At 49.5% G+C, this 24,535-nt stretch overlaps 1 protein-coding gene across 1 annotated transcript in view; it reads left to right on the top strand.

Annotated features, from left to right (window-relative positions):
* Positions 1–24,535, top strand: part of LOC140406562 (serine/threonine-protein kinase Nek10-like) — a gene marked incomplete at its 3' end in the record, with an annotated part of 104,035 nt that overhangs the window by 36,768 nt on the left and 42,732 nt on the right. Inside the window, exon 4 of the mRNA XM_072494558.1 lies at positions 16,530–16,614. Within this exon, the coding sequence (XP_072350659.1) occupies positions 16,530–16,614 (85 nt within the window). The remainder of the gene's footprint in view (positions 1–16,529; positions 16,615–24,535) is intronic.

Below are 24,535 nucleotides of genomic sequence, written 5' to 3'. Positions count from 1 at the left end.
CCTAATGATGGAAACCAATTATCCCCTCTCAGAATACTCCCCAGTTTTGTCTTTTTCTTAGAAGGGACATTGTACAAAAAGAAAATGCGTGCATTTGCCAAAGCACAAGGGTTATTAGAAGGGTCATGGATGTAGGTGGAAAGACACTGGACAAGAGGAGAAAAAATATAGGCCCATAACTTCCAGCTAGCGGTGGAAAGCCAAGGGCTGTCGACTCTGAAATGGAAAATTGTGCACTTACCTATGCTCGAATATCGTGACGAGCCTTCTGCTCCATTCGGCAGCCTCGGGCCTTCAGCGCAACAGCCTGTGCAGGCTCAAGCATGGCCCTGCCCCCTTATGATGGGACCAAGTTGGGAATGCCCATTGAGGGCAGGCATTTAAACTGCAGATTTATATTGAAGACAACAGTCAACAGGTTTAACAAGTGTTTTAAAGATATATTACAGTTTTCTTTGCTCTTTCTTTTATACAGGCATTGCTGTTATTGGTTCTTTTAAAGTATTTTTTAAAAAAAATTATGATTAAAGGTGATTATTTATAAGTGAACATATAACCAATGAAATCTGCACGCTATTATATAACTCTACCCGTGGCATGCTTAAAAGTGTTTGTATATTTTAATTTAGGTTATGGTCATAAGATTTTAAAAGCACCCCAGGTCTTTTTGCTGTCACTGTCCTTGTGACATCTGATATTTTTTTGATTTGTTTATAGAATCTCTGCAGTGCAAAAGAAAGCCATTCGGCCCATTGAGTCTGCACTGACGCTCCGAAAGAGCATCCTACCCAGGCCCACGCCACCGTCCTATCCCCGTAACCCCACCTAACCTTTGGCCACAAAGGGGCAATTTTCCGCAGCCAATCCACCGCAGCCAATCCACCTAACCTGTACATCTTTGCACTGTAGGAAGAAACCGAAGCACCCAGAGGAAACGGTGGTGGCATGGTGGCACAGTGGTTTTCACTGCTGCTTCACAGCGCCAGATATCCAGGTTCAATTCTGGCCTTGGGTGATTGTGTGGAGTTTGCATGTTCTCCCTGTGTCTGCGTGGGTTTCCTCAGGATGCTCTGGTTTCCTCCCACAATCCAAAGATGTGCAGGTTAGGTGGATTGACCATGCTAAACTGCCCCTTCCTGTCCAGAGATGTACAGGTTAGGTTCTGGAGATAGGGCTGGGTGTGGGCCTGGATAGGGTTCCCCTTCAGAGCCGGTGCAGACTCAATGGGCCGATTGGCCTTCTTTTGCACTGTAGGAATTCTACGGTTCTATTCTGTGGCTTCAGGAAACCCATGCAGACATGGGGAGAATGTACAAACACCACACAGTCACCCAAGGTCTGAATTGAATAAAGGTCCCTGGTGTTGTGCTGCACCAGTGCTTACCAGTGCACCACCGTGTTACCCATGTTATTATGTTTCTGCCTTGTTTACTTCAATTATCTTATTCATTTATAAATATTTCATAATTAAATGTTATGTTTTGATGGTTCAGTGAAACATTTGTAGAATCCTGTAAAGTTCAATGGAAAACGTTTATTAACAAAAATAATTTTATAAAAACAAAACTTTGAAACCAATTTACATTTAACTTATCAGCTGAACAATTATATAAACTACCTCAACTTTTACAAATTTCTTGCAGTAAAATGTATTTTCTCACTTAAGCACAACAGTCAATAAAATATATATTTCCACATAAATACAACAGTTCTGTCTGTGTGTAAAGGGGAGGGGAGGAAAGAGGGGACAAGGGGAGGGTGAGGAAGGGGAGAGGGAGAGTTCTGACATATCAATTATTAATTTTACAAGCTCAGTGTCCGAAACAGTATCTGCCAGGCAATCTCGAATGGCCCTTGCATCACCCAGAGCCTGGGCTTTCACTCCTGCACGAGGTAAACCTGCATCAGGCTCCATATTACCATCTTCCAGCTTGTCCAGGTGGCAATACATCTTCCGGGTGAATGTTCAGCCCATGCTGAATGGCCAAGTTGTGCAAAGCACAATACAGCTTAACAATCTTTGAGACTATCTCTGGTGCATACTGTAACATGCCTCCTGACCTGTCCAGATGTTGAAAATGTGAGTTCAGAACACGAACTGTCCTCTCCACTACCTGACATCTTATACATGTGCACTGTTGTATTCATTGTTCCTGTGCTTCACTGTTGGTCCTCCGGAATAGTGTCCTAAGCCATGTTCTCAACATGTATCTTTTATCATCCAGTAACCATCTTTTAATTCCTGGTGGTGTTGTCATGGACCGGTGTAATATTGAACTTTCAAGGACAAATGAGCCATGGGCACATCCTCGATTGTTTGCATTTCCAGTGAGGATCCTCATTTGTGCATCTCACACTATCATCACATTCAAAGAATGGAGCCCTTCCTGTCATTTCCTGGTGTCGTCAGTGCAATATTTGTTCCATCGACAGCCCCAATTACTTTTGGGAAACCAATAATCCTGTATAATGCAAGTATAAGCAAATTACTGCAGATGCTGGAATCTGAAACAAAAACAGAAAATGCTGGATAATCACAGCAGGTCTGATAGCATATGTGGAGTAAGGAGGGAGCTAATGTTCCGAGTCTGGATGACTCCTGTGGAATGCGATGGACCTCTCCTTCATCTCCATAGGGGGTGTCAAAGATAATAAACTCCGTAGCCTTACGGTAAATTGCATTCATTACCTGGTAAATGCAGGTCCTAATAGCATTCTATGAAATGTTAAATATATCACTAATGCCATGTTGAAAGGACCCAGACACTAAAACATTCAGAGCTGTCGTGGGCTTCATTTCCATTATTAAGGCAGTGTGGCAGTTAGACTCGACTTCAGGTCTTCCTTCAACATTTCATAAAAGAGTCCATTGCTACTTTGCTGAAGGGCATTCTCCTGACACACATCTCATCTGACATCATTTCATGTGATGTTCTTTGTCTGTACACTCTTAGGAATAGGTAACTGAGACTTCCGGTGGCGGCCATGGAGTGAGTGGTCGCACATTTAGTAGCTCCCGCTCAAGGTGGAATTATTTGGTCCTTTCCCCATCTTAGAGGTAACATTGTTGGTTAGAAAGAGGTGTAGGAGTGCCAGGAGAAGGTGTAACTCGTCTGGCGTGGCTGGTGGATGGATCCACGAACTAGGAGTGGGTTAAGAAGAAGGGAGCTGTTTGAGCAGGAGAGTCTTCGAGGTGCGCCACAGGTTAAGATAGCAGAGGGCACCTTCTGGTTGCGGCTATGCCTAGATAGGTCGCACGTTCGGCAGCTCCTGCCAAGAATGGACTTTTGGGCCCTTTTGAGGAGCCCCAGTGGCACTTGTACGACGGTTCCCAGTGTGGGAAGGTGATAGTAAGGTTCACCCAGCACTGTATGGAGTGGACCAGGAGTGGGGCGACCAAAAAAGTGGTTTTGGAGCAGCGAAGAGAGCGGAGGAGGAAATACAAGATGGCGGCGGGTGGAGATCAAGCAGCGTGGGCGCAGTGGTCGCGAGAGCAGCAAGAGTTCCTTAAAAACTGCTTTGCGGAGCTGAGAGCAGAACTACTGGTGCCAATGAAGGCGTCGATCAAAAAGCTGGTGGAGACCCAGAAGGCCTCAGAGAACGAGGACGAGATTTTGGGCCTGGCGGTGAAGGTGGAGGCGCACGAGGCGCTGCGCAAGAAGTGGCAGGAGAAGTTTGAGGACCTGGAGAACAGGTCAAGGAGGAAGAATCTTCGGATTCTGGGTCTCCCTGAAGGAGTGGAGGGGTCCGACGCTGGGGCACATGTAGTTACAATGCTCAACACGCTGATGGGCGCGGGAGCTTTCCCGAGGCCCTTGGAGCTGGATGGGGCTCATCGAGTCCTGGCAAGGAGGCCTAAAGCCAACGAGCCACCAAGGGCTGTAGTGGTGAGGTTCCACCACTTTATGGACAGAGAGTGCATCCTGAGATGGGCGAAGAAAGAACGGAGCAGCAGGTGGGAGAATACGGAGATCCGTGTCTACCACGACTGGAGTGCGGAGGTGGCCAAGAAGAGGGCTGGTTTTAATCGGGCCAAGGCGGTTCTCCATCGGAAGGGGGTGAAGTTTGGAATGCTGCAGCCAGCGCGATTGTGGGTCACGTTTCACGTCACCACTATTTTGAGACGCCAGGTGAGGCGTGGACCTTTATTCAGACTGAAAAGCTGTACTCGAACTGAGGGTTTGTTGTGGGGGGGGTGTTTACTGTATTTTGGGGGGTGTTCTTCTGGTTTCAGGTTGTGAAGAGGGGAAATGGGAAGGGGTGAGTGGATATGATGTGGGGGCTGTGTGAGAGTGTGGGCGCCGGTACTGTAGGGACAGGTCCCCGCTGATGAAGGGGGTGTTGGAAGCCCGGGGGTGGGGAGCTGGGGCGAGGTCGCAGAAAAAGGAGCTGCACCATAGGGGGCGGGGCCGGCTCAGATGGAAAGAGCTTTTCCCCTCGCTAAGGAAGGGAGGGGTGTGGCCTGGGGGAAAGGGTGGTGCTGGAGGAGAGCGCACATTGATCGACGGGGGGAGGTGGGGGGATTCCCACACTGGGGGGCTGTTGGAATGGCGGGAGTGGCCGGAGTCAGCAGGAGTCAGCTGACTTACGGGAGTGTAATGGGGGGAGAGAAATGGCTGGACGGTGATCTGGCTGGGGGGGACGGGGGGATGGGGGGGGGGGACTGGGTTGCTGCTGTATTGGCCAGAGGGGAGCTGGAGGTAGAAGAGTGAGTCGGGGCGGGGGTCCGCCGCCTGGGGGACTGGAGGGTGTGGGAGGTGCGGGCATGTGGCTGGCCTAAAAAAGGGGATGGCTAGTCGGCGGGGGGGGGGGGGGGGGGGTAGCCCCCTGATCCGGCTGATAACATGGAATGTGAGGGGCCTGAATGGGCCAGTCAAAAGAGCCCGGGTGTTCGAACACTTATAGGGACTGAAGGCAGACGTGGTCATGCTCCAGGAGACACACTTGAAGGTGGCAGATCAGGTCAGGCTGAGAAAGGGATGGGTAGGGTAGGTCTTTCACTCGGGGCTGGATGTGAAGAATAGAGGGGTTGCAATACTGGTGGGGAAGAGGGTGTCGTTTGAGGCGATGAATATTGTGGCGGATAATGGAGGTCGATACGTGATTGTGAGTGGTAGGTTGCAGGGGACGCGGGTAGTACTGGTGAACGTATATGCCCCGAATTGGGATGATGCCGGATTTATGAAACGTATGTTGGGTCGGATCCCGTTTCTGGAGGCAGGGAGCTTGATAATGGGGAAAGGACATCAACACGGTGCTGGACCCAGCACTGGACCGTTCCAGGTCCAGGATGGGTAGGAGGCCGGCTGCGGCCAAGGTGCTCAGGGGGTTTATGGACTAGGTGGGGAGAGTGGATCCGTGGAGATTTGCCAGGCCGGTGGCCAGAGAATTTTCTTTTTTCTCCCACTTCCATAAAGCCTATTCCCGGATAGATTTCTTTATAATGAGTAGGGCACTAATCCCGAAAGTGGAGGGAACGGAATATTCGGCTATAGCCATCTCGGATCACATATGACAGGGGCGAGGATGAGTAGGTTTTGTGGGGTGGAGGACAGGTGTGTGAGGTGCTCGGAGAGCCCAGCAAATCACGCCCACATGTTCTGGACATGTCCGACACTGGAGGGGTTCTGGAGGGGCTTTTCGAGGACTATGTCCAAAGTGGTGAACACCCGGGTCAAGCCGAGCTGGGGGATAGCATTATTTGGTGTAGCGAACGAGCCGGGAGTGCAGGAGCCAAAAGAGGCCGGTGTTCTGGCCTTTGCGTCCCTGGTAGCCCGGCGGAGGATCCTCCTAATTTGGAGGGATGTGAAGCCCCCAAGCGTGGAAGCTTGGATTAACGATATGGCAGGGTTCATCAAGCTGGAAAGGATAAAGTTTGCCTTGCGAGGGTCTGCGCAGGGGTTCTCCAGGCGGTGGCAACCGTTCCTAGACTATCTCGCGGAACGTTAGGTGGAGGTCAGCAGCAGCAGCAACCCGGGGGGCGGAGCATTTGTTTTTTCTGTTTTGTTTAGGTTAGAGTGGGGCGTTTTCCTTACTGGCGTGTTTATTTGTTGAATGGGGGTTATTGTATTTTGTTGGAAATCTCGTGTAATTTTTGCTTGTTTTGTGCTTTATTCTTTTATTTTCTGGTTGGAGCGTTTTGTTGAAAATCGTTGAAAATTTGAATAAATATGTATTTTTTAAAAAAGATAGCGGAGGGCAAAGGGCCTCTTCTGCCCACCCAGTGGTTAACAGAGCAGCTGGTGGACTTTTTAAACGATAGGTTCAGCCAGTAGAGAAAGGAGGACCTGACCAAGGTGGTAGAGCCGCTCAAAGCAGGGATTGTGCAAGTGGAGCAGAGGTGGAGTCGCAGGACCGTTCGATCCAGAAAATGGAGGAGCTTGCCTCGCTGGTGACTATGGTGGGAGTGATGCAGGAGACTCAAAAGAGGCTGAAGGAGAAGGTGGAGGACCTGGAGAACCGCTTCAGAAGGCACAATTTGAGGATCATGGGGATGCCCGAAGGCATCGAAGGAGCGGAAGTATGTGGTCAAAATGTAGGTGAGATTGATGGGGGAAGGGGGCCTTCGACCCGGTCTCTGGAGGTTGACCAAGCGCACAGGGCATTAATCAGGAGGCCGTAGGCAGGCGAGCCCCCAAGGGCGATAGTTGTGCGGTTGCACCGCTTCTTGGACAAAGAGAAGATTCTTCTGTCGGCGAGGCAGATGAGGAAGTGCACCTGGGAAGGGAACAAGCTGCGGGTGTACCAGGACCTGGATGCAGAACTGGCAAAGCGGAGGGCTAGATTTAATCGGGTCAAGGCTGCCCTCTTCAAGAAGGGGGTGAAGTTTGGAGTGCTGTACCTGGCCCGTCTCCGGGTGACTTTCCAGAATCGAGAATATTGTTTTGGTACGCCAGAGGAGCTGATGGAGATTTTGAGGGACAATGGACTGGCAGGAGAAGGAGGACATTAAACTTTTGAGAAGGTGCGAGGAGCTGTTTTTCCTTTGTGTTGTTTTTGGGAAACTTTTTCCCCTTTGAACGGGTTTGGTGGCAGAGTGCTTGTGGAGCATCAAGGGTGAGTGCACCTTTTTTTCTGTTTCTTTGTTTCTTGGGGGCGTGTGGACGGTGGGGGACGGGAGGAGAATAAGGGGGTAGAAGGTTTGGAGGTCTTGGGCGGGGGCTGTCGTACTAGCTGGGCGGGCTAGTTAACGGCAGCCCAGTGGGGTGTGGTCAGGAGGGAGGTGTAGGAGAGGGGAATGGGGCTGTTGGTTTGTCGGGGGGGGGGGGCGCTAACGAGGGTGTGGTTGTTGTGGCGCAGTTGGAAAAGGAGTGGTGGTGGAGGACATCCGAGGGTGGGCCTGGAGGGCCGTGTGACACGGGCCGGGGGCTGCCCCAGAAAGGGACATGGTTGATCGGCAAGAGAGGGAGGAGCTAGGCTGGTCATATGGAATGTGAGGTGGCCGAATGGGCTGGTCAAATGGTCACGAATGTTCGCGCACCTGAGGACTCTCAAGGTCTGCATGGCTTTCTACAAGAGACACATTTAAAGGTTGGGAACCAGACAAGGCTGAGGAAAGGATGGGTAGGGCAGGTATTCCATTCGGGACTGGACACGAAGCCGAGGGGGTGGCGGTGCTGGTGATTAAGCGGATGGCATTTGAGATTCGGAGGGGGGGAGGTTCGCGATGTTTAGTGGGCAGCTGGAGGGGATGCCGGTGGTCCTGGTAAATGTTTGTGCCCCTAATTGGGGTGATGTGGATTTTATGAGGCGGGTGCTGGTGATGTTCCCTGACATGGACTCGCACCGGTTAATCATGGGTGGGGGGGAGGAGGATTTTATCACGGTCCTCGAGCCAAGCTTGGACCGGTCAAGTCAGAGGTCGGCGAATGTGTCGGCGGCAACGGGGTTTATGGAGCGTATGGCGGGGGTGGACCCGTGGACGTTTCAGAGGCTGAGGGCAAAGGGATTTTCTTATTTCTCCCTTGTGTACTTCCGGATTGACTTTATTCTAGTGGACAAAGCGTTGCTGGCGGGGGTAGTTGACTCGGAGTATTCGCCGATTGTGGTCTCAGACCACATGCCGCACCGGGTGGATTTGCGAGTACAGCGGGGCAGGGGCGGGGGGGGGGGCAACACCCCCAGTGGAGGCTGGATGTGGGGCTGTTGGCTGATGAGGAGGTGTGCATGCGGATGAGGGCCACCATTCAGCGTTACGTGGAGCTGAACGATACGGGGGAGGTCACGGCCGCCACGCTGTGAAGGCGCTCAAGGCAGTGGTTCGGGGGGGAATTTATTTTGATTTGGGCACATAGGGAAAAAGCGGAATAGGCTGGAATGGCAAGGCTGGTGGAAGAGATTCTGAGGGTGGACAGGAGGTATTCGGAGGCCGTGGAGGCAGGATTGTTGCAGGAGAGACAGAGACTCCAGATGGAATTTGGATTGGTGTCCATGGGGAGGGCAGTTACGGAGGGGCGAGGGGGCAATATGAGTATGAGGAGAAGGCAAGTAGGATGTTGACCCACCAGCTGAGGAAGCAGGAGAGGTGAGGTAGATTGGTGTATAGTGAAGGACAGGATGGGAAAGGTGGTGCTGGATCCGGTGGGGGTGATTAAGGATTTTCATAGGAGGTTGAATGAGTCATAGGCCCTGGCCACTGTGGGAGGGAATGCAGCGGTTCCTGGAGGGGATCGAATTTCCCAGAGTGGTTAAAGAGCTGGTGCAGGGTTTGGGAGCCCCTATTGGGTTGAGGGAGGTGTTGGAAAGTATGGGGGTGATGCAGGCAGGGCCCGGATGGGTTCCCGGTGGAGTTTTATAAAAAGTTTGGGGGGGTGACCTGTGGCCTTAGATGGTGAGGGCTTACAATGAGGCTAGGGAGAGGGGGGAACTCCCTCCTACACTTTCACAGGCATCCATCTCCCTGGTATTGAAAAAGGACAAGGATCCAGAGCAGTGTGGATCGTACTGTCTGGTCCGATATTGTTGTTGAACGTGGGCGCTAAGTTGTTGGTGAAGACGTTGGCTTCGCTAATGAGGACTGTGTCCCGGGAGTGATAGGTGAGGATCAAAGGGGTTTGTGAAAGGTAGAGAGTTGTCGGCAAATGTGAGGAGACTGCTTAAAGTGATTATGATGCCCCCGAAGGAAGTGGAGGTGACAGTGGCGATGGACGCGAAGAAGGCTTTCGCCCGAGTGGAGTGGGAATATCTATGGGGGGTGCTGGGGCAATTCGGCTTTGAGCAGGGGTTTGTGGACTGGGTCCGGTTGCTGTATAGGGCACTGGTCGCAAGTGTGCGGGCGAACCGGGTGAGCTCAGGATATTTCAGGCTGCACCGTGGGATGAGGCAGGGGTGCCCGCTCTCCCCATTGCTTTTTGCCTTGGCCATGCACCCACACATATAGGTCGTGGCACCGCGCGTGTGCGTCGGTCCAGCGACATAAGTCAAGGACCCAAAAAGAAGTCATGGGCCATAGAGTTGAGATTGGAATTAACGAGGAAACGATGGCTTGATGTTTAGTATTGAGGTCAAGGTCCAGGGGAGATAAAAGAAAGTGTCAGTGAGCTAACCTTTGGCCTCAGATAGTTAGAGGTCAGTATTCTACAGTTAGAGGTCAGCATTCTATAACAACAGTGCCACCTTTGTGGGTATTGATGCAATTTCCATACACATATCCTACACCTATTTTGGGCCCTTGAAGTCGCTCGGAGATCAGACAGTTAGGCAATTACTGAGGTCATGGCACTACCAGAATCACTGCAGTGACCTCTTCACAATTTAATTTCATGGACTTAAGAAAAATGCAATGCGTTACCTCAGCATGGCTCATAGATTTGCACTATGCCACTCAAATTGCCTTCCCAAGGTTCTGGATTCTCAGACTACAACCCATAGATTCCCCAATCCATAGATTTCCCAATATTAGGACATTGTCTTGCAATTATGCCCGAATCCAAACCTTTTGTGTCGAGGGCCACATTTTAATTTTCCTCAGGCTTGGAGGGGGAAGGTGCATGCACAAATTTTAGAAAGATGAGGTTTGGCACAACATGAAATGAATTTCAACAAGAAAAGCTGAAGTATGAAAAGAAACAACTTGCTGAGCAAAAAGAAAGTCGCAATAATAAATTGATAGTTAAATAAATGAGTAATAAATAAAGATGATTAATAGAGTGTGAAAGATTGAGAGTTTGCATGTCCAGCTCACTCCCAGTCTCACTGTATTCACTCAACACACTCACTGAGAGTGGGTGAGGGTGGAGAGTGAACCAAACACACACACTCATCCTCCTCATTCCATACACATGCATATGCAGTCACCCACCACACACTCACCTCTCACCCATACTCATTCATTCATTCGCTCACCCACTTTTCTCAATTGCAAGCCAACTCTTCCGCTATCGGAAATTGCTCTGCTACTGCTAGCAACACCTGGGTGTCAGCTGGCTCTCCTTTGACCCATTTCCTAATCTTTTGTAATCAAGCTCAGATGAACCAGTCCATGACAACTAGCTCCATGATACTCGCCAGATGATTTATGTGGTAAACCACTGTGTTCTGATATCAGGGGTTGTACGGTAGAACTTGCCCTACAGGTTCACCTGTAGCCCCTGCATGCTAGCTCCGCCCAGGAGGCGGGTTATAAATATGATACTAAATGAATATTTTTCGTCAGTATTCACTCAGGAAAAAGATAATGTTGTGGAGGAGAATGCTGAGCTCCAGGTAAACAGATTAGATGGCATTGAGGTACGTAGGGAAGAGGTGTTGGCAATTCTGGACAGGCTGAAAATAGATAAGTCCCCGGGACCTGATGGGATTTATCCTAGGATTCTCTGGGAGGCCAGGGAAGAGATTGCTGGACCATTAGCTTTGATTTTTATGTCATCATTGGCTCCAGGAATAGTGCCAGAGGACTGGAGGATAGCAAATGTGGTCCCTTTGTTCAAAAAGGGGAGCAGAGACAACCCCGGCAACTATAGACCGGTGAGCCTCACGTCTGTAGTGGGTAAAGTCTTGGAGGGGATTATAAGAGACAAGATTTATAATCATCTAGATAGGAATAATATGATCAGGGATAGTCAGCATGGCTTTGTGAAGGGTAGGTCATGCCTCACAAACCTTATCGAGTTCTTTGAGAAGGTGACTGAACAGGTAGATGAGGGTAGAGCAGTTGATGTGGTGTATATGGATTTCAGCAAAGCGTTTGATAAGGTTCCCCACGGTAGGCTATTGCAGAAAATACGGAGGCTGGGGATTGAGGGTGATTTAGAGATGTGGATCAGAAATTGGCTAGCTGAAAGAAGACAGAGGGTGGTGGTTGATGGGAAATGTTCAGAATGGAGTTCAGTCACAAGTGGAGTACCACAAGGATCTGTTCTGGGGCCGTTGCTGTTTGTCATTTTTATCAATGACCTAGAGGAAGGCGCAGAAGGGTGGGTGAGTAAATTTGCAGACGATACTAAAGTCGGTGGTGTTGTCGATAGTGTGGAAGGAAGTAGCAGGTTACAGAGGGATATAGATAAGCTGCAGAGCTGGGCTGAGAGGTGGCAAATGGAGTTTAATGTAGAGAAGTGTGAGGTGATTCACTTTGGAAGGAATAACAGGAATGTGGAATATTTGGCTAATGGAAAAGTTCTTGAAAGTGTGGATGAGCAGAGGGATCTAGGTGTCCATGTATATAGATCCCTGAAAGTTGCCACCCAGGTTGATAGGGTGGTGAAGAAGGCCTATGGAGTGTTGGCCTTTATTGGTAGAGGGATTGAGTTCCGGAGTCAGGAGGTCATGTTGCAGCTGTACAGAACTCTGGTACGGCCGCATTTGGAGTATTGCGTACAGTTCTGGTCACCGCATTATAGGAAGGACGTGGAGGCTTTGGAGCGGGTGCAGAGGAGATTTACCAGGATGTTGCCTGGTATGGAGGGAAAATCTTATGAGGAAAGGCTGATGGACTCGAGGTTGTTTTCGTTGGAGAGAAGAAGGTTAAGAGGTTAACATGCCAGACAATTCTGGCATGGGTGTCTGTGTGGAGTTTGCATCATCTCCCTGTGTCTGCGTGGATTTCCTCAGGGTGCTCGGGTTTCCTCCCACAGTCCAAAGATGTCAGGTTAGGTGGATTGACCATGTTAAATTGCCCCTTAGTGTAGGTTAGGGGGTTACATAAGAACATAAGAACGTGGACCACGCGTAGGCCATCTGATCCCTCGAGCCTGCTCTGCCATTCAACCTTTAGCTTGCCCAACACTACCTCCTTAGTGATAATGATCGTTTCTCAGTCCTCACCTGCCATAGCCTCCTTGTCAACAATTATTGACATGTTATTTGTGTCTTCCACTGACACAAAATATCTGTTGAATGCCTCTGCCATTTCCTTATTTCCCATTATTAAATCCCCTTTCTCATCCTCTAAAGGACGGATGTTTACCTTAGCAACTCTTTTGTGTTTTATTTATTTGTGGAAACTTTTGTTATCTTTTTATATTCTGAGCTAGTTTACTCTCATAATCTATCTCACTTTTCTTTATAGCTTTTTTCGTGGCCTTCTGTTGACCATTAAAGATTTCCCAATCCTTTGGTTTCCCACTAATTTTTGCCACTTTGTATGCCTTTTCTTTCACTTTGATACCCTCCTTTATTTCCTCAGATATCCCTGGCTGATTATCCTTTTTCCTGATATGTACTTTTTTGGATAGGTTGGCGGGGGGGGGGGGGGAGTGTGGGCTTGGGTGGAGTGCTCTTTCAGAGGATCAATCTAGACACGATGTGCCGAATGACCTCCTCCTGCACTGTAGGTATTCTATGATGTTCAGCACTTCTGTCGCTTTTTGCCTCCATGCCCACCTCTTTGGCCATGAGTCCTGCCCAATCCCTTCACCCGCATCCAGTATCCTCCCTCTGTCTGGCATCTTATCCTTTCTTGATCTTTTTTTTCATTGAGAACTGTCGGGCGGAATTCAACCAAAACATTTCTAAATGTCATTTTCGGTGGGTTTGGCATGGTGTTTCCCGCTGGCTTTTTGGGTGTGATCCACGCAGGTGTTCCCCCACAGTTAGTCATTTTTTGGGGCCTTGGTCCGTTTCTCTCTGGCCTAGCCCACACCTACAAATTCTTTTCAACAGCAGGGAGCTGAATCTGTCGGCAAAACTGGCTCCTTAGAGAAGGGCTGCCATTTTGAAAGGGTACTCCAATTTCAAAGTCAGTTTGAGGGTCCCCCACACCCCTACCCATGGGCAATTATCCCCCACATACATGGGCATTACCATTCCCCCCCCCTCCCCAAGTGAGGACACCCGCTATGGGGTTGCTGAGGCCCCCCTTTTCAGGCCTCCCCATTCCCCCTTTCGGTGCCCCCCCTTCAGGACCTCAACCTTTATCCCCCCAACTTTTGAGGCCTTTTCATCCCCACCCTTCACCCACTCACCCTCCCCCCCTTTCATGGGTCTGGCTCCCCTCAGGCTCCACCCTCCGGCAGTGCCCCTTGCATCTGGGCAACCTGGCTCTGCAACTAAGGAAGTGCCCCGCCACTCAGGCACACTGCAGGAGTGGATGTGCCAGTCTGGCAATGCCAAGGTGCCCAAGAGCCAGGGGGAGTGCCGGGGTGCCACCCTGGCCTGCTACTGACCACCCAGGTGTCTCCAACGGCTTGGGAGACTCCCCAGCTTCCATTACGCCTGATCCATGTTTGTGTGGACCATATCTGCGTGTCATTGGCCAATTTAGATCACAGTGAATGAGGGGAGCCGAGAAATTGTCTCCCTCTGACCTTGCTCAGATCTAACTCTGTGTTCTAGGGAGGAGATTGTCTGGCTGATTTTGCAAACCAGCTCTTGGTCTGTAGCATTGTAGGTAGCAGATGAGGAACATATCAGTCATGATAGAATGGTGGAGCAAGATCGATGGGCCAAATGGCCTAATTCTGCACCTATATCTTCTGAACTTATGAACTCCGCCATTGTTATCAAACATGCTAAAATGTGCATGTTATTTTTGTTTGAGGAGAATGGCCAAGTGGCCTAATTCTGCTCCTATGTCTTATGGTCTTATGGTACTGAATCCTACCTTGCAGAGGCTGAGTGCCACTCTCAGGAACATTTTCTACCTTCCCCTAGACCAGGACACCAACACCGAACATCAAGTTTCCAGGACTGTTATTTATATCATCCCCTCTGGAGATCTTTCCTCCACCGCTTCCCGATTCATAGTTCGCCAACCCCACCCCCTTCCCAAAATCCACAAACCAGACTGTCCTGATAGACCCATCTTTTCAGCTATCCCTGCCCAACTGAACTTTTTTCCTCCTATCTTGCCCCCAAGTTTTCTCCCAGTCTCTTCTCACCTACATCCATTATTCTTAATTTGACAACTCAGCCTTTCATCATCGGACAATCTTCTAATCTCAGGGACCAACCTAGGGTGTCTTTGCTGTGCAGCAATGCAAATATATCCTTCTTTAAATATGGAGAACAAAATTGCACAGGGTATTTGAGATGTCATCTCACCAAAACCCTGTACAATTATAACAAGACTTTGTGGGCAGTGCGGTAGCATAGTGGTTAGCGCTGTGGCTTCACAGCGCCAGGGTCCTAGGTTCGATTCCCTGCTGGGTCACTGTCTGTGCGGAGTGATGCACGATCAATTACACTCAAGACAAAGTGATTTCATAACTGAAGGCTTTAATCGACTAGAACTTGTTCCCCAGCAGCTTCGGTACAGAAAGTGAAGGCTGTTGGGACGGCACCGGTTCTTATACTTCGCCTGTCAGGGCGGAGCTACCTATCAACAGCCAATGGTAAACTCCTAGGTTTAACCAATGGTCATCAGCCTCTTGGGTACCGCAATACCTGATAATACATTCACCCCCTGTTAAAAAAGAGTCCGGCGGGGTGGTGGCCAGTGGTAACAGTCGCCTTTAACATGGTGTGATCAGCTATGGAGGTACCGTGATACCTCCTTATAGGGCTGTCGAGAATATTTACAAAGTGTTCGTTCACGGTTAAAGTCACAGCGAAGCAATCAGTCGATCGGGTGGCCTGGTCGTCCTTCTGGATCGTCTGAGCTTCGGTGGTGATTCTGGTTGGGGTCCAGGTGGTTGCGACTCCGGGAGCGTGGTTTCGGCCTCCCTGGCAGCTTCGTCACCCCTAGGAGGCGCTGTTGGGGCAAACGTTTGACACGGGGGGGGCGGGCCTAGTCAGGAGCGGCGGGAGTACTGACCCTCCAGTGAGGTGCTGTGGGAGTGGGGGGGGGGGGGGGTGATGGTTCGGGTGCGCGTGGGGTTCCGGCGGGCGCCAGGTCCCGTAGGGAGACCGTATCTTGCCGGCCGTCAGGGAACGCCACGTAGGCGTACTGGGGGTTAGCGTGCAGCAGGTGGACCCTCTCGACCAACGGGCCCGACTTGCGCGCCAAACCTGCTACGTAAGCGTCACTGATCAGGAGCTCCGTATGCATTCGCCGTTACCGCTGGGCAGTTGCAGTTTCTTCCCAGGATCGTTAGAGCATTGTAGAATTCGTCTAGCGATTTCCCCGGGAATTTGTCATCTCATCGTGAGCTGGTAGCGTGCATAGACCTGGTTGACGGGCCTAATGTAGGTCTCTTTCAGCAAGTTGATCGCCGCTGGGAATTCTTCCGCGTCCTCGATGAGTGTGTAGATTTCGGGACTCACCCTGGAATGCATGACCTGCACCTTTTGGTCTTCTGTTGGTCTGCCGGGGGCCGTTCGGAGGTATCCCTCAAAGCACGCCAGCCAGTGCTTAAACGCCGATGTTGCGTTAGCTGCTTGGGGGCCGATTCGCAGGCACTCTGGGGCGATCTGAAGCTCCCTATTCCTTTTTAAGTCTGCTCACTAAATTGTAGCACCATCGATCACACACGAGGCGAGACGTAGAGAACTTCAATCGAGGCTTTATTGAGCAGACTTGTTCCCCAGCAGCTCAGTCACAGAATGCAGCTGCTGGGAGCAAACCGGGTTCTTATACCCCGCCTATCTGGGTGGAGCCCAGTAGGCGGCAGATCCAATCAGGACCCAGCATCTGTCCTCCAATAGCTCCTCGGCATTCATGGTGTACCGTATTACCCCACACCCTCACAGAAACAATCTTTACAGATAGGACTCCCCTTATATTCCACTTTGTTTCTTGTTCTCCACCAATCCTGCTACTATCACCAGTTGGTTGGTGGCTGCACATACTCTAGTGCTCCACAGACCTCTGCATCTCCCAGGCACCATCCCCAAATATAACAACCAACAGTTGCACCCCTTAAACTGATCAATCAAAACAGTCCGAATAGACAAAAACTGAGTATTGTTTCAGGTTAATAACTGTATTCATTATAGATTGACAAGGCAAGTATGAATTATTATTATAGGTTGTATAAAATGTGCTTTGGAGTTTCATAAACTGTGCAGTCCGGAGTCGAGAAAGCGAGCTTGATATTGATTGGCAGATAGTCAGAGGTCTGTTAGGCCCTGATAAATAATTTACAAAGAAAACAGCTTTTTAACAACAGCTTCAGATGAATTTGTAACTTGTTGTGCTATCTTTTCTGTTACAGAGAGTGGGTAGTTAGAGTCCCACCTGCTAATTTTCTCCGGGTGTTAATCTGCCTGAGATTAATAATGAGGGATCCATTTTATCAGGTTTGTTCAATAAACAATGTACCTTTAATTCACTCAATGTGTCTGCTTTGTAGATTTATGTAAAATATATGAAGACTTCTTACCAATATTGTAATGTTGCATTAATATTGTGAAGTCAATTGCATTATTTGTTATCACTTCTTCTCAGTCCTTTGAGTGTGCTAATTACTGCCCTCTGCTGCTGATGTTTTCACTAACTGGAAGGTGGTTTGGTATGCCATCAAAAGCTTTCAAAAAAAATCTTTTTGTTTGGTAAGGATTTGGCCTGGTTGCTTTAATTTCACTTATTTTTATTCTTCCTGAATAAAAACGAGTGGGTCAGAGTAAACCTGTGAAAATAAACCCACCTAAATTAACAAAAGGAAAATAGAGCCAATTCTCTTATGAAGCAGTGTTGCTAGGAACAGACTCAGAAAAACCTCGACTAATGAGCTTGATTGGGTGTGAAATTCAGTAGCATAATGCCGCTAAATCCTACCTGCGGTTTCCTTGCACACAATACGCCGCTCACCACTTTCTGCATGGCACCACTGAAGTGGAATGGTGAGGGTACACTAGGGTAAACTCGAAGACTGTGAATGGATGCTATCCTGATGGGCCCGATGCAACACCAGGATAATAAATTTGTTCAGTGCATGTGCCAGCAGTATCTTCATTAACCACTCCTGAAACAGCAAGTTTTCTGAAACAAGATGAGCCCTGCTCTGGGGCTGTTGAAAGGAACACCCAACAGTTAAGAAACAAAGAACTTTTAACTTACCCTTTGGGCAGCACGGTAGCATAGTGGTTAGCACAATTGCTTCACAGCTCCAGGGTCCCAGGTTCGATTCCCAGCTTGGGTCACTGTCTGTGCGGAGTCTGCACGTTCTCCCCGTGTCTGCGTGGGTTTCCTCCGGGTGCTCCGATTTCCTCCCACAGTCCAAAGATGTGCAGATTAAATGGATTGGCCTGCTAAATTGCCCTTAGTGTCCAGAAATTGCCCTTAGTGTTGGGTGGGGTTACTGGGTTATGGGGATAGGGTGGAGGTGTGGGCTTGGGTAGGGTGCTCTTTCGAAGAGCCGGTGCAGACTCGAGGGGCCGAATGGCCTCCTTCTGCACTGTAAATTCAATGATTCTTTGTTAAGGCAAAATTTGTAGTGAGTTGCTGGAGCAATTTGGAGTTTTTGTTGACCACAGAAAGGAAAGGAAGATTGATGTCTTACATAGTTATGGGGGAAATTGCTGTAGTCTCACTTGGCCTGCAATATGAGTAATATATGGAAAGGTGGAGGCAGAGAGGATAAGCTCCCAAAGGGAATAGAATGGGGGCTCCCCATAATAGGCCGCAGTTGTAAAGTGTTCAGAAGCATCATTCCTTCTTCGCAATGAGTCAGGATGCTACACTTCACAAAAGAGGTTTTCACCAACCTGGAGCTTCATATCATTGTGAAGATGCTCCTTTCAATGACTGTGGGGGTTCCCATCACCCTAACATTCCATGCCTGTGCATCCTTCTAGATGTGAGAAAACTTTCAGTTTGCTGCACAATGATACGGGGAGATCACAGACGCACTGTAAGAAAAGAAAGGATACTTAATTACCTTTACCCTTAGAATAAGACATCGGGATGAGAGGGCACATTCATTTAGCAGAACAGTGGACTTCATGCACCATCAATTGCATGTATGTAGCTCTACATTCCCAGCACATCAATGGAAAGATGCCGCTATCAAAACTGTTTCCCCATTGTTGGAGCAGTTAGTGTGCAATCACACCAAAAAGTTCATTTTGGTGAATGCCTGCTAACTTTGAATTGCAATTTTGTGTGGAGTGAAGTCCATTGGGTTTTTGCTCACCTCATCACATTCTAACCATGTTTTAAAAATGTATTTTATTCCAAATATATTCAAAGATACAAAAACATAAATGAATCAAAAAATATTTTCCACACTTCACAGTTTGTGCAAATATTTTCCCCTAGTCACCCCCACCCCAACTGGGACGAACAATTCCTTAAACATGGTCATGAACACAGTCTCCACCGTGTTCCAAAGCCCTCCGTTGATCCCCTCAATTCAAATCTTTTTGAATCCTTTCTAGCCAGAGAAAGTCGAATAGGTCCCCCAGCCAGGCCGCCACCCTCAATGGCATTGTCGACCGCCATTCCAACAGAATCCTTCACTGGACATCAAGAGAGGCACAACGTTGGCTTTCCTCCCCTCCATCAGCTTCGGCATTTCCTCTACCCAAAAAATCGCCCCCATGGATCCGGCCTGGCCTCTATCCCCACAATCTTCGATAACGTCCCAAACACCCCCTCACAGTATCTCTCCAACTTCTTACAGGCCCAGAACATAAGCGGATGATTTGCTGGTCCTCACCCACGCTTGTCTGCCACCCCCTGGAAGAACCCACTCATCCTTGCCCGAGTCATTTGCACCCCATGCACCACCTTAAACTGATTCAAACACATCCTCGCATACAAAGTCGAATTCACCCTGCGCATTGCCTCACTCCACACTCTCCATCCTCCTCCCATTTCTCCTTAATCCTCATCACCTGCGCTTCTCTTGTTCCCCCAGTCACCTGTATATATCCCCAATCCTACCGCCCCCCTTCCACATCCGGGAGTAGCAATCGCTCCAACAGGGTATATTCCGGCAGCTTCAGAAGCCCTCTCCATTCCTTCCGTGCAAAGTCCCTCACTTGCATATACCAGAACTTTCTTCCCTTCGGCAGCTCCACCCTCTCCCGCAGCTCTTCCAGACTTGCAAGCCTCTCATCCAGATATAAATCCCTCGCCTTCACCAGCCCCACCTCTCTCCACCTCCTATACATGCCATCCATCTCCCCTTGCCTAAACCCATGGTTCCCACACAGCGGCGTTAGCACCGACATCCACTCCATCCTAAAGTGTCTCCTCAACTGGTTCCACACCCTAATCGTGGACTGTACACCGGACTCACCATGTACCTCCTCAGTGCCAGTTGAAGCACCGCTGTCACCATGGCCCTCAGGCTGGACCCCCAACAGGGCTCCTCCTCCATCCTAACCCACTCTAACCCCTCTTCTTCTCCACCACTGCCTCGCCTTCTCTACATTTGCCGTCCAATAATAATGCAACAGATTTGGTAACACAACCCCTCTTTCCGCCTCTGTAGCAGGGCCCTCTTCACCCTAGGTACTTTTCCCACCCATATAAACTCCGAAATCGCTAGATCCAGTTTCCAGAAAAAGGCCTGCGGAATGAAGATTGTGAGGGTCTGGAATACAAACCGGAACCTTGGCAGAACGTTCATTTTTACCACCTGGACTCGTCCCGCCAATGCCAGGTGTAACGTATCCCATCTCCCAGAGTCCTCCCTAACCTCCTCCACCAATTTTGTCAGGTTTCATTTGTATATCCTCGCCTACTCCCCCGTCAGCCCTGGCAACACTAAATGGCAACACCCCAAGATTGGCTCCCCAACTTGCCACATTCACCAGAAACACCTCACTCTTTCCAACATTCAGCTTATAGCCCGAGAAGGCCCTGAACTCCTCTAATAATTCCCTAATTCTCCCCATACTCTCCAATGGATCCGACACGAACAGCAGCAGGTCGTCTCCGTGCAGTGACACACGGTGTTCCCTACTCCCCCTCACAATCCCCTGCCACTCTACTGACTTCCTAAGGGCCATCGCCAAGGGTAACAGCAGCGGAACAGCGGACACTCCTGACTTGTTCCCCTGTCCAACCAGAAGCTCCGTGAACTCATCTCGTCTTGGGAATTCCAGCTCATCCAAAATCCGCCCCATATCTCCTTCCTCATCCCCACCTGGATTGGCCCTATAAAATCTCTCTCAATACCCCCTGAACGCCTTGTTAATCTTCCCCAGCTCCGAAGCTATCTCCCTCTCCCTGTATGTACCCTCAGAATTTCCATGGACGTGATTTGCCTCCTTAGCTGATGCGCTAGCATACGCTTGCCTTTTCTCCATATTCATACTGCTCCCCCCTTGCCCTCTTTGGCTGCCCCACTGCCTTCTCCATCATCAATCTATCGAACTACCCCTGTAACTTCTTGCTCTCCGCCAATCCCTCCTTGGTGGGGGCACTCAAATATTTCCTGTCCACCACTACTTTCTCAACCAGCAACCGTCCATACTCCACCCTCCTATCTCTGTGTGCCTTCAATGAGATAATCTACTCCCGAACCATCGCCTTCAACGCCTCCCAAATGTGGCCACTGATACCTCCCCATTCTGATTCACTCCACATAGTCTCTGATCACCGACCATATCTTCTCACAGAACCCCTTGTCCGCCAAAAGCCCCACATCTAACCACCATCCCAGCCTCTGCTCCTGCCTCGAACTAAGCCTGATCTCCAGCCAGTGCGGCGCATGGGCTGAGATCACAATTCCCACATACTCGGACCCCACCAACAGCGCTCAGCTCTCGACAAAATAGTCAATTCTGGAGTATACCTTGTACATGTGCGTGAAGAAGGAGTACTCCCTCTCCCCCGGATTCCTAAACTTCCACGGATCCACCATTCTCATCCTTTCCATGAACCCTCCCAGCTCCTTCGCCATCTTCAACCTTCCCATTGACTTGGGGCTTGACCTGTTCACCCTCGGTTCCAGCACACAATTAAAATCAACCCCATAATCAACTGATGCGTGTCCAGGAATCGTTCTCAGCAACCCCTTCACAGACCCCAGGCCATTCCAATTCATTGCATAAACATTCACTTAACACCACTGGCGTCCCTACCTCTCGCCCTGGTCCCGCACTTCGTTGACACCTACAAACCCTGTCGTTTTGCTCAGCAGGATGGCTACCCCCTGCGACGTTAACTCAAACCTGACCTACTCATCCCTTTCTCAAACTAACCTGATCCTTCACCTGGAGATGTGTCTCCTGCAGAAAGATGACCCCTGCCTTCAAGCTCCTCAAGTGCGTGAAACCCGAAACCTTTTCACCGGCCTATTCAGTTCCCGTACATTCCATGTTACGAACCTTACCGAAGGCTTGCGTTCCCCTCTACTGCCCACCCCCTTCCATTCCCCTCTACTGCCCACCATCCCCCCATTCCAATTCTGCCTCCTTTAATTTTGTCCTGAACTGGGTCCATCCAAGATGATCCCCCTCTCCACCCATGACCCCACTCATTCTCCAACGCTGACACATTGCACCCCCCCCGCTGCCATCTCCACCACCTCACTTCCGTTCACCAGAAGCTTCTACCTGAAGGCTCCTCCCATCTAACCCTCCCCCCACCCTTCCCTCCTTGGTCTGTGCAAACCCCATCCAGTGGACCCCACTCTCCCTCAAACAAACAAATTCACCCCCTCCAAAAAGAAAAACACTACAAATGGCCGGGGGTGAGGGGGGTGCATTGCCCCCTTATAAACTTGTTGCCCCTTAGCAAACAATCACAACAGCAAAATCACCCCACCCGGGAACCCCTCCCCCCCCGACACCCTCCAGCCCCCACAATACCCTCATCTTCCGATCTCTGTTGTTCTAGCTGCTCCGTCTCCCATCAGCATTCCGTTTTCCCCCAGTTTATGGTCCTTGATGAAGTCATTTGCCTCCTCTGCGGTTTCAAAATAGTACTCCCAGCCTTCAAATGTCACCCACAGTTTAACCGGGTACAGTACCCCAACCTGGAACTGCCTTTGGTATAGAACCGCTTTGGCCCTTTGGAACCCAGCGCTCCTCTTCGCCAGCTCCGCTCCAATTTCCAAGATTCGGACCCTGTTCCCCTCCCATTGCAATTCCGTTTCTCCCTGACCCAGCACAGGATCTTCTCCTTCTCCACAAACCTATGGAACCTCATAATCACCGCCCATGGTAGCTCCCCCGCTCTTGGCTTCTGCCTTGGGGATCTGTGCACCCTATCCACCTCCAGGGCCTTGTCCAGCACCCTTCTGCCACCAGCCACACCAACATCCTTGAGACATATCTTATGATCGTTGTGCCTTCTACACCCTCTGGCAAGTCAACGATGTGCAGGTTCTGCCCTCTGGATCTGTTCTGCTCCTCTACCATTGCCCTTAGTGACTTGCAAAGATCCCCCAGGTTCCCACCACCGCCTTCAACGCCATCACCCAATCGGTGTGATCGGACATCACCTTCTCCATCTCCCTGATCTGCGAACCCTGTATCTCCAGGCACTTCTCAACTCTCTTCATCGATCCTTTCAGAGGAGCTGCCGCTCCCTCAATGGCCTTTGACCGATCTTCATGCATCTCCTTTGCTGCTGGCAGAACTCCTCTCTAATAAACACCATCAATTGCTCCATCTGTGTCAATTCTTCCCCCTCCACCAAATTCCAAATTGCTACTGTGCCACAGGTCTCTTCCAGTTCCTTGGCCAGGTCTTTAACCTTCTTCTGCCAGGTCTGATAACCAGCAGACATGCCAGTCTCGGGGGAAACTTCTCCTCCACACCTTCAGCTACACTTTCCGTACAAAATCCCCCCACTTTCGGGTAAAGCGAGCTCAAACCAACACCTTTGAGCCGGAGCTGCCCTGTATGCAACCACTCACTCCATGGCCACCACCGGAAGTCTATCGCATTCTATCCATGATAGTGTTCAGAGTGAGAGTGGCACCTAAACATGTCTCATTACATTAAGGACCAATTTTGGAAGTAAGCCTGGCTGTATTTCTGAGCTGCTCTGAAAATTGCACCCTATTTTCCACTATTCCATTCAGCAGAACTATGTCTATTAGTGTCGGCAAGGATCATCTAGAGAAGGTCCCCACATATTGCAAAACTAGCCAGAAGGAGGGCAAGTATCTAAAGATGTGGACCAGGATTCTCCAGTTCCGCAGCCACGTGTTTCTTGGGGGGCATGCGGTTCACTGGTGGTGAGATTCTATCTTCCCGCCGCTTGTCAATGGGATTTCCCATTGTAGCCACCCAATGCCACCGGGAACCCCGCGGGTATGGGTGCATTGCTGGCGGGAAAAGTGAATTGCAATGACTGGAGAATTCCGGCCTTGGTTTTTTAATTTCCTCTGTTCAGGCAGGAGTTGTGTATCATTTACCAGTGTCAGGTTGTAGTTCAGAGTATTTCTGCCTTCCTTGAGTTTAAGTGACCTAATCCCAAGGATTTAGGCAGAGTCAATTGCTTCCTGAGGTGTCTAGCAGCATTCCCACCATGTCATACTGTTGTCCATGAGTTGAGGAATTTTTAGGCCAAATTATGTCAAAACTGAAGCTTAAAAAAATGTACATTCGCAGTTTACATCATGTTTGTATTAGTTTCTTAATCTCTTGTAATGCAATATTTACCAATAACCATAATGAAAGGAAGACAACGCCTCCACCTCGTGTGTGAGGTTAGGGCTGATACAGCTGAAGGTGGTGTATAGAGCACACCTTACAAGGGTGAGAATGAGCCGGCTCTTTGAGGGGGTGAAGATGTATGTGAACAAGGCGTGGCACCATAGAGCCTAACCATTGGGAGGTCAACATAAAGATTGAGACGTCTTTCACATCATCTCTTCATAATACTAGCATCTTTCTACAATTTATTAGCCAAAACAACAAACTGATCCGCTCTGGTGAGCATATTTGATTTGCAGAAACATTGTGAGCAGATAATTTAACACAGGCTGTTAATCAATTACCATTGCACTTGGCATACATAAATTTAGAGAAAAAATAGAATTGAAGAGTGTGATGCTACTTGAGATCATGTTATACAGCCAAGATAAAAGAAACCGACCATCAGCTTCAAGCCACCCACGGGATTGTTGTTGACTTATCCGTTTGATGGGCATACAAATTGGTGGGGGAGATGATGGCATAGCGGTAATGTCACTGGACTAGTAATCTAGAGGCCCAGGCTAATTCTCTGGGGACAAAGGTTCAAATTTTATCATAACAACTGGTAGAATGTAAATTTGATTAGTAAGTAAAACTGAAAAAAAAATCGAGTTCT

This window comes from Scyliorhinus torazame, unplaced genomic scaffold (assembly GCF_047496885.1).
Source record: "Scyliorhinus torazame isolate Kashiwa2021f unplaced genomic scaffold, sScyTor2.1 scaffold_623, whole genome shotgun sequence".
Lineage (NCBI taxonomy): Eukaryota > Metazoa > Chordata > Chondrichthyes > Carcharhiniformes > Scyliorhinidae > Scyliorhinus > Scyliorhinus torazame.
The sequence above is the reverse complement of the archived record's forward strand: the minus strand, read 5'-3'. Positions and strand labels throughout refer to the sequence as shown.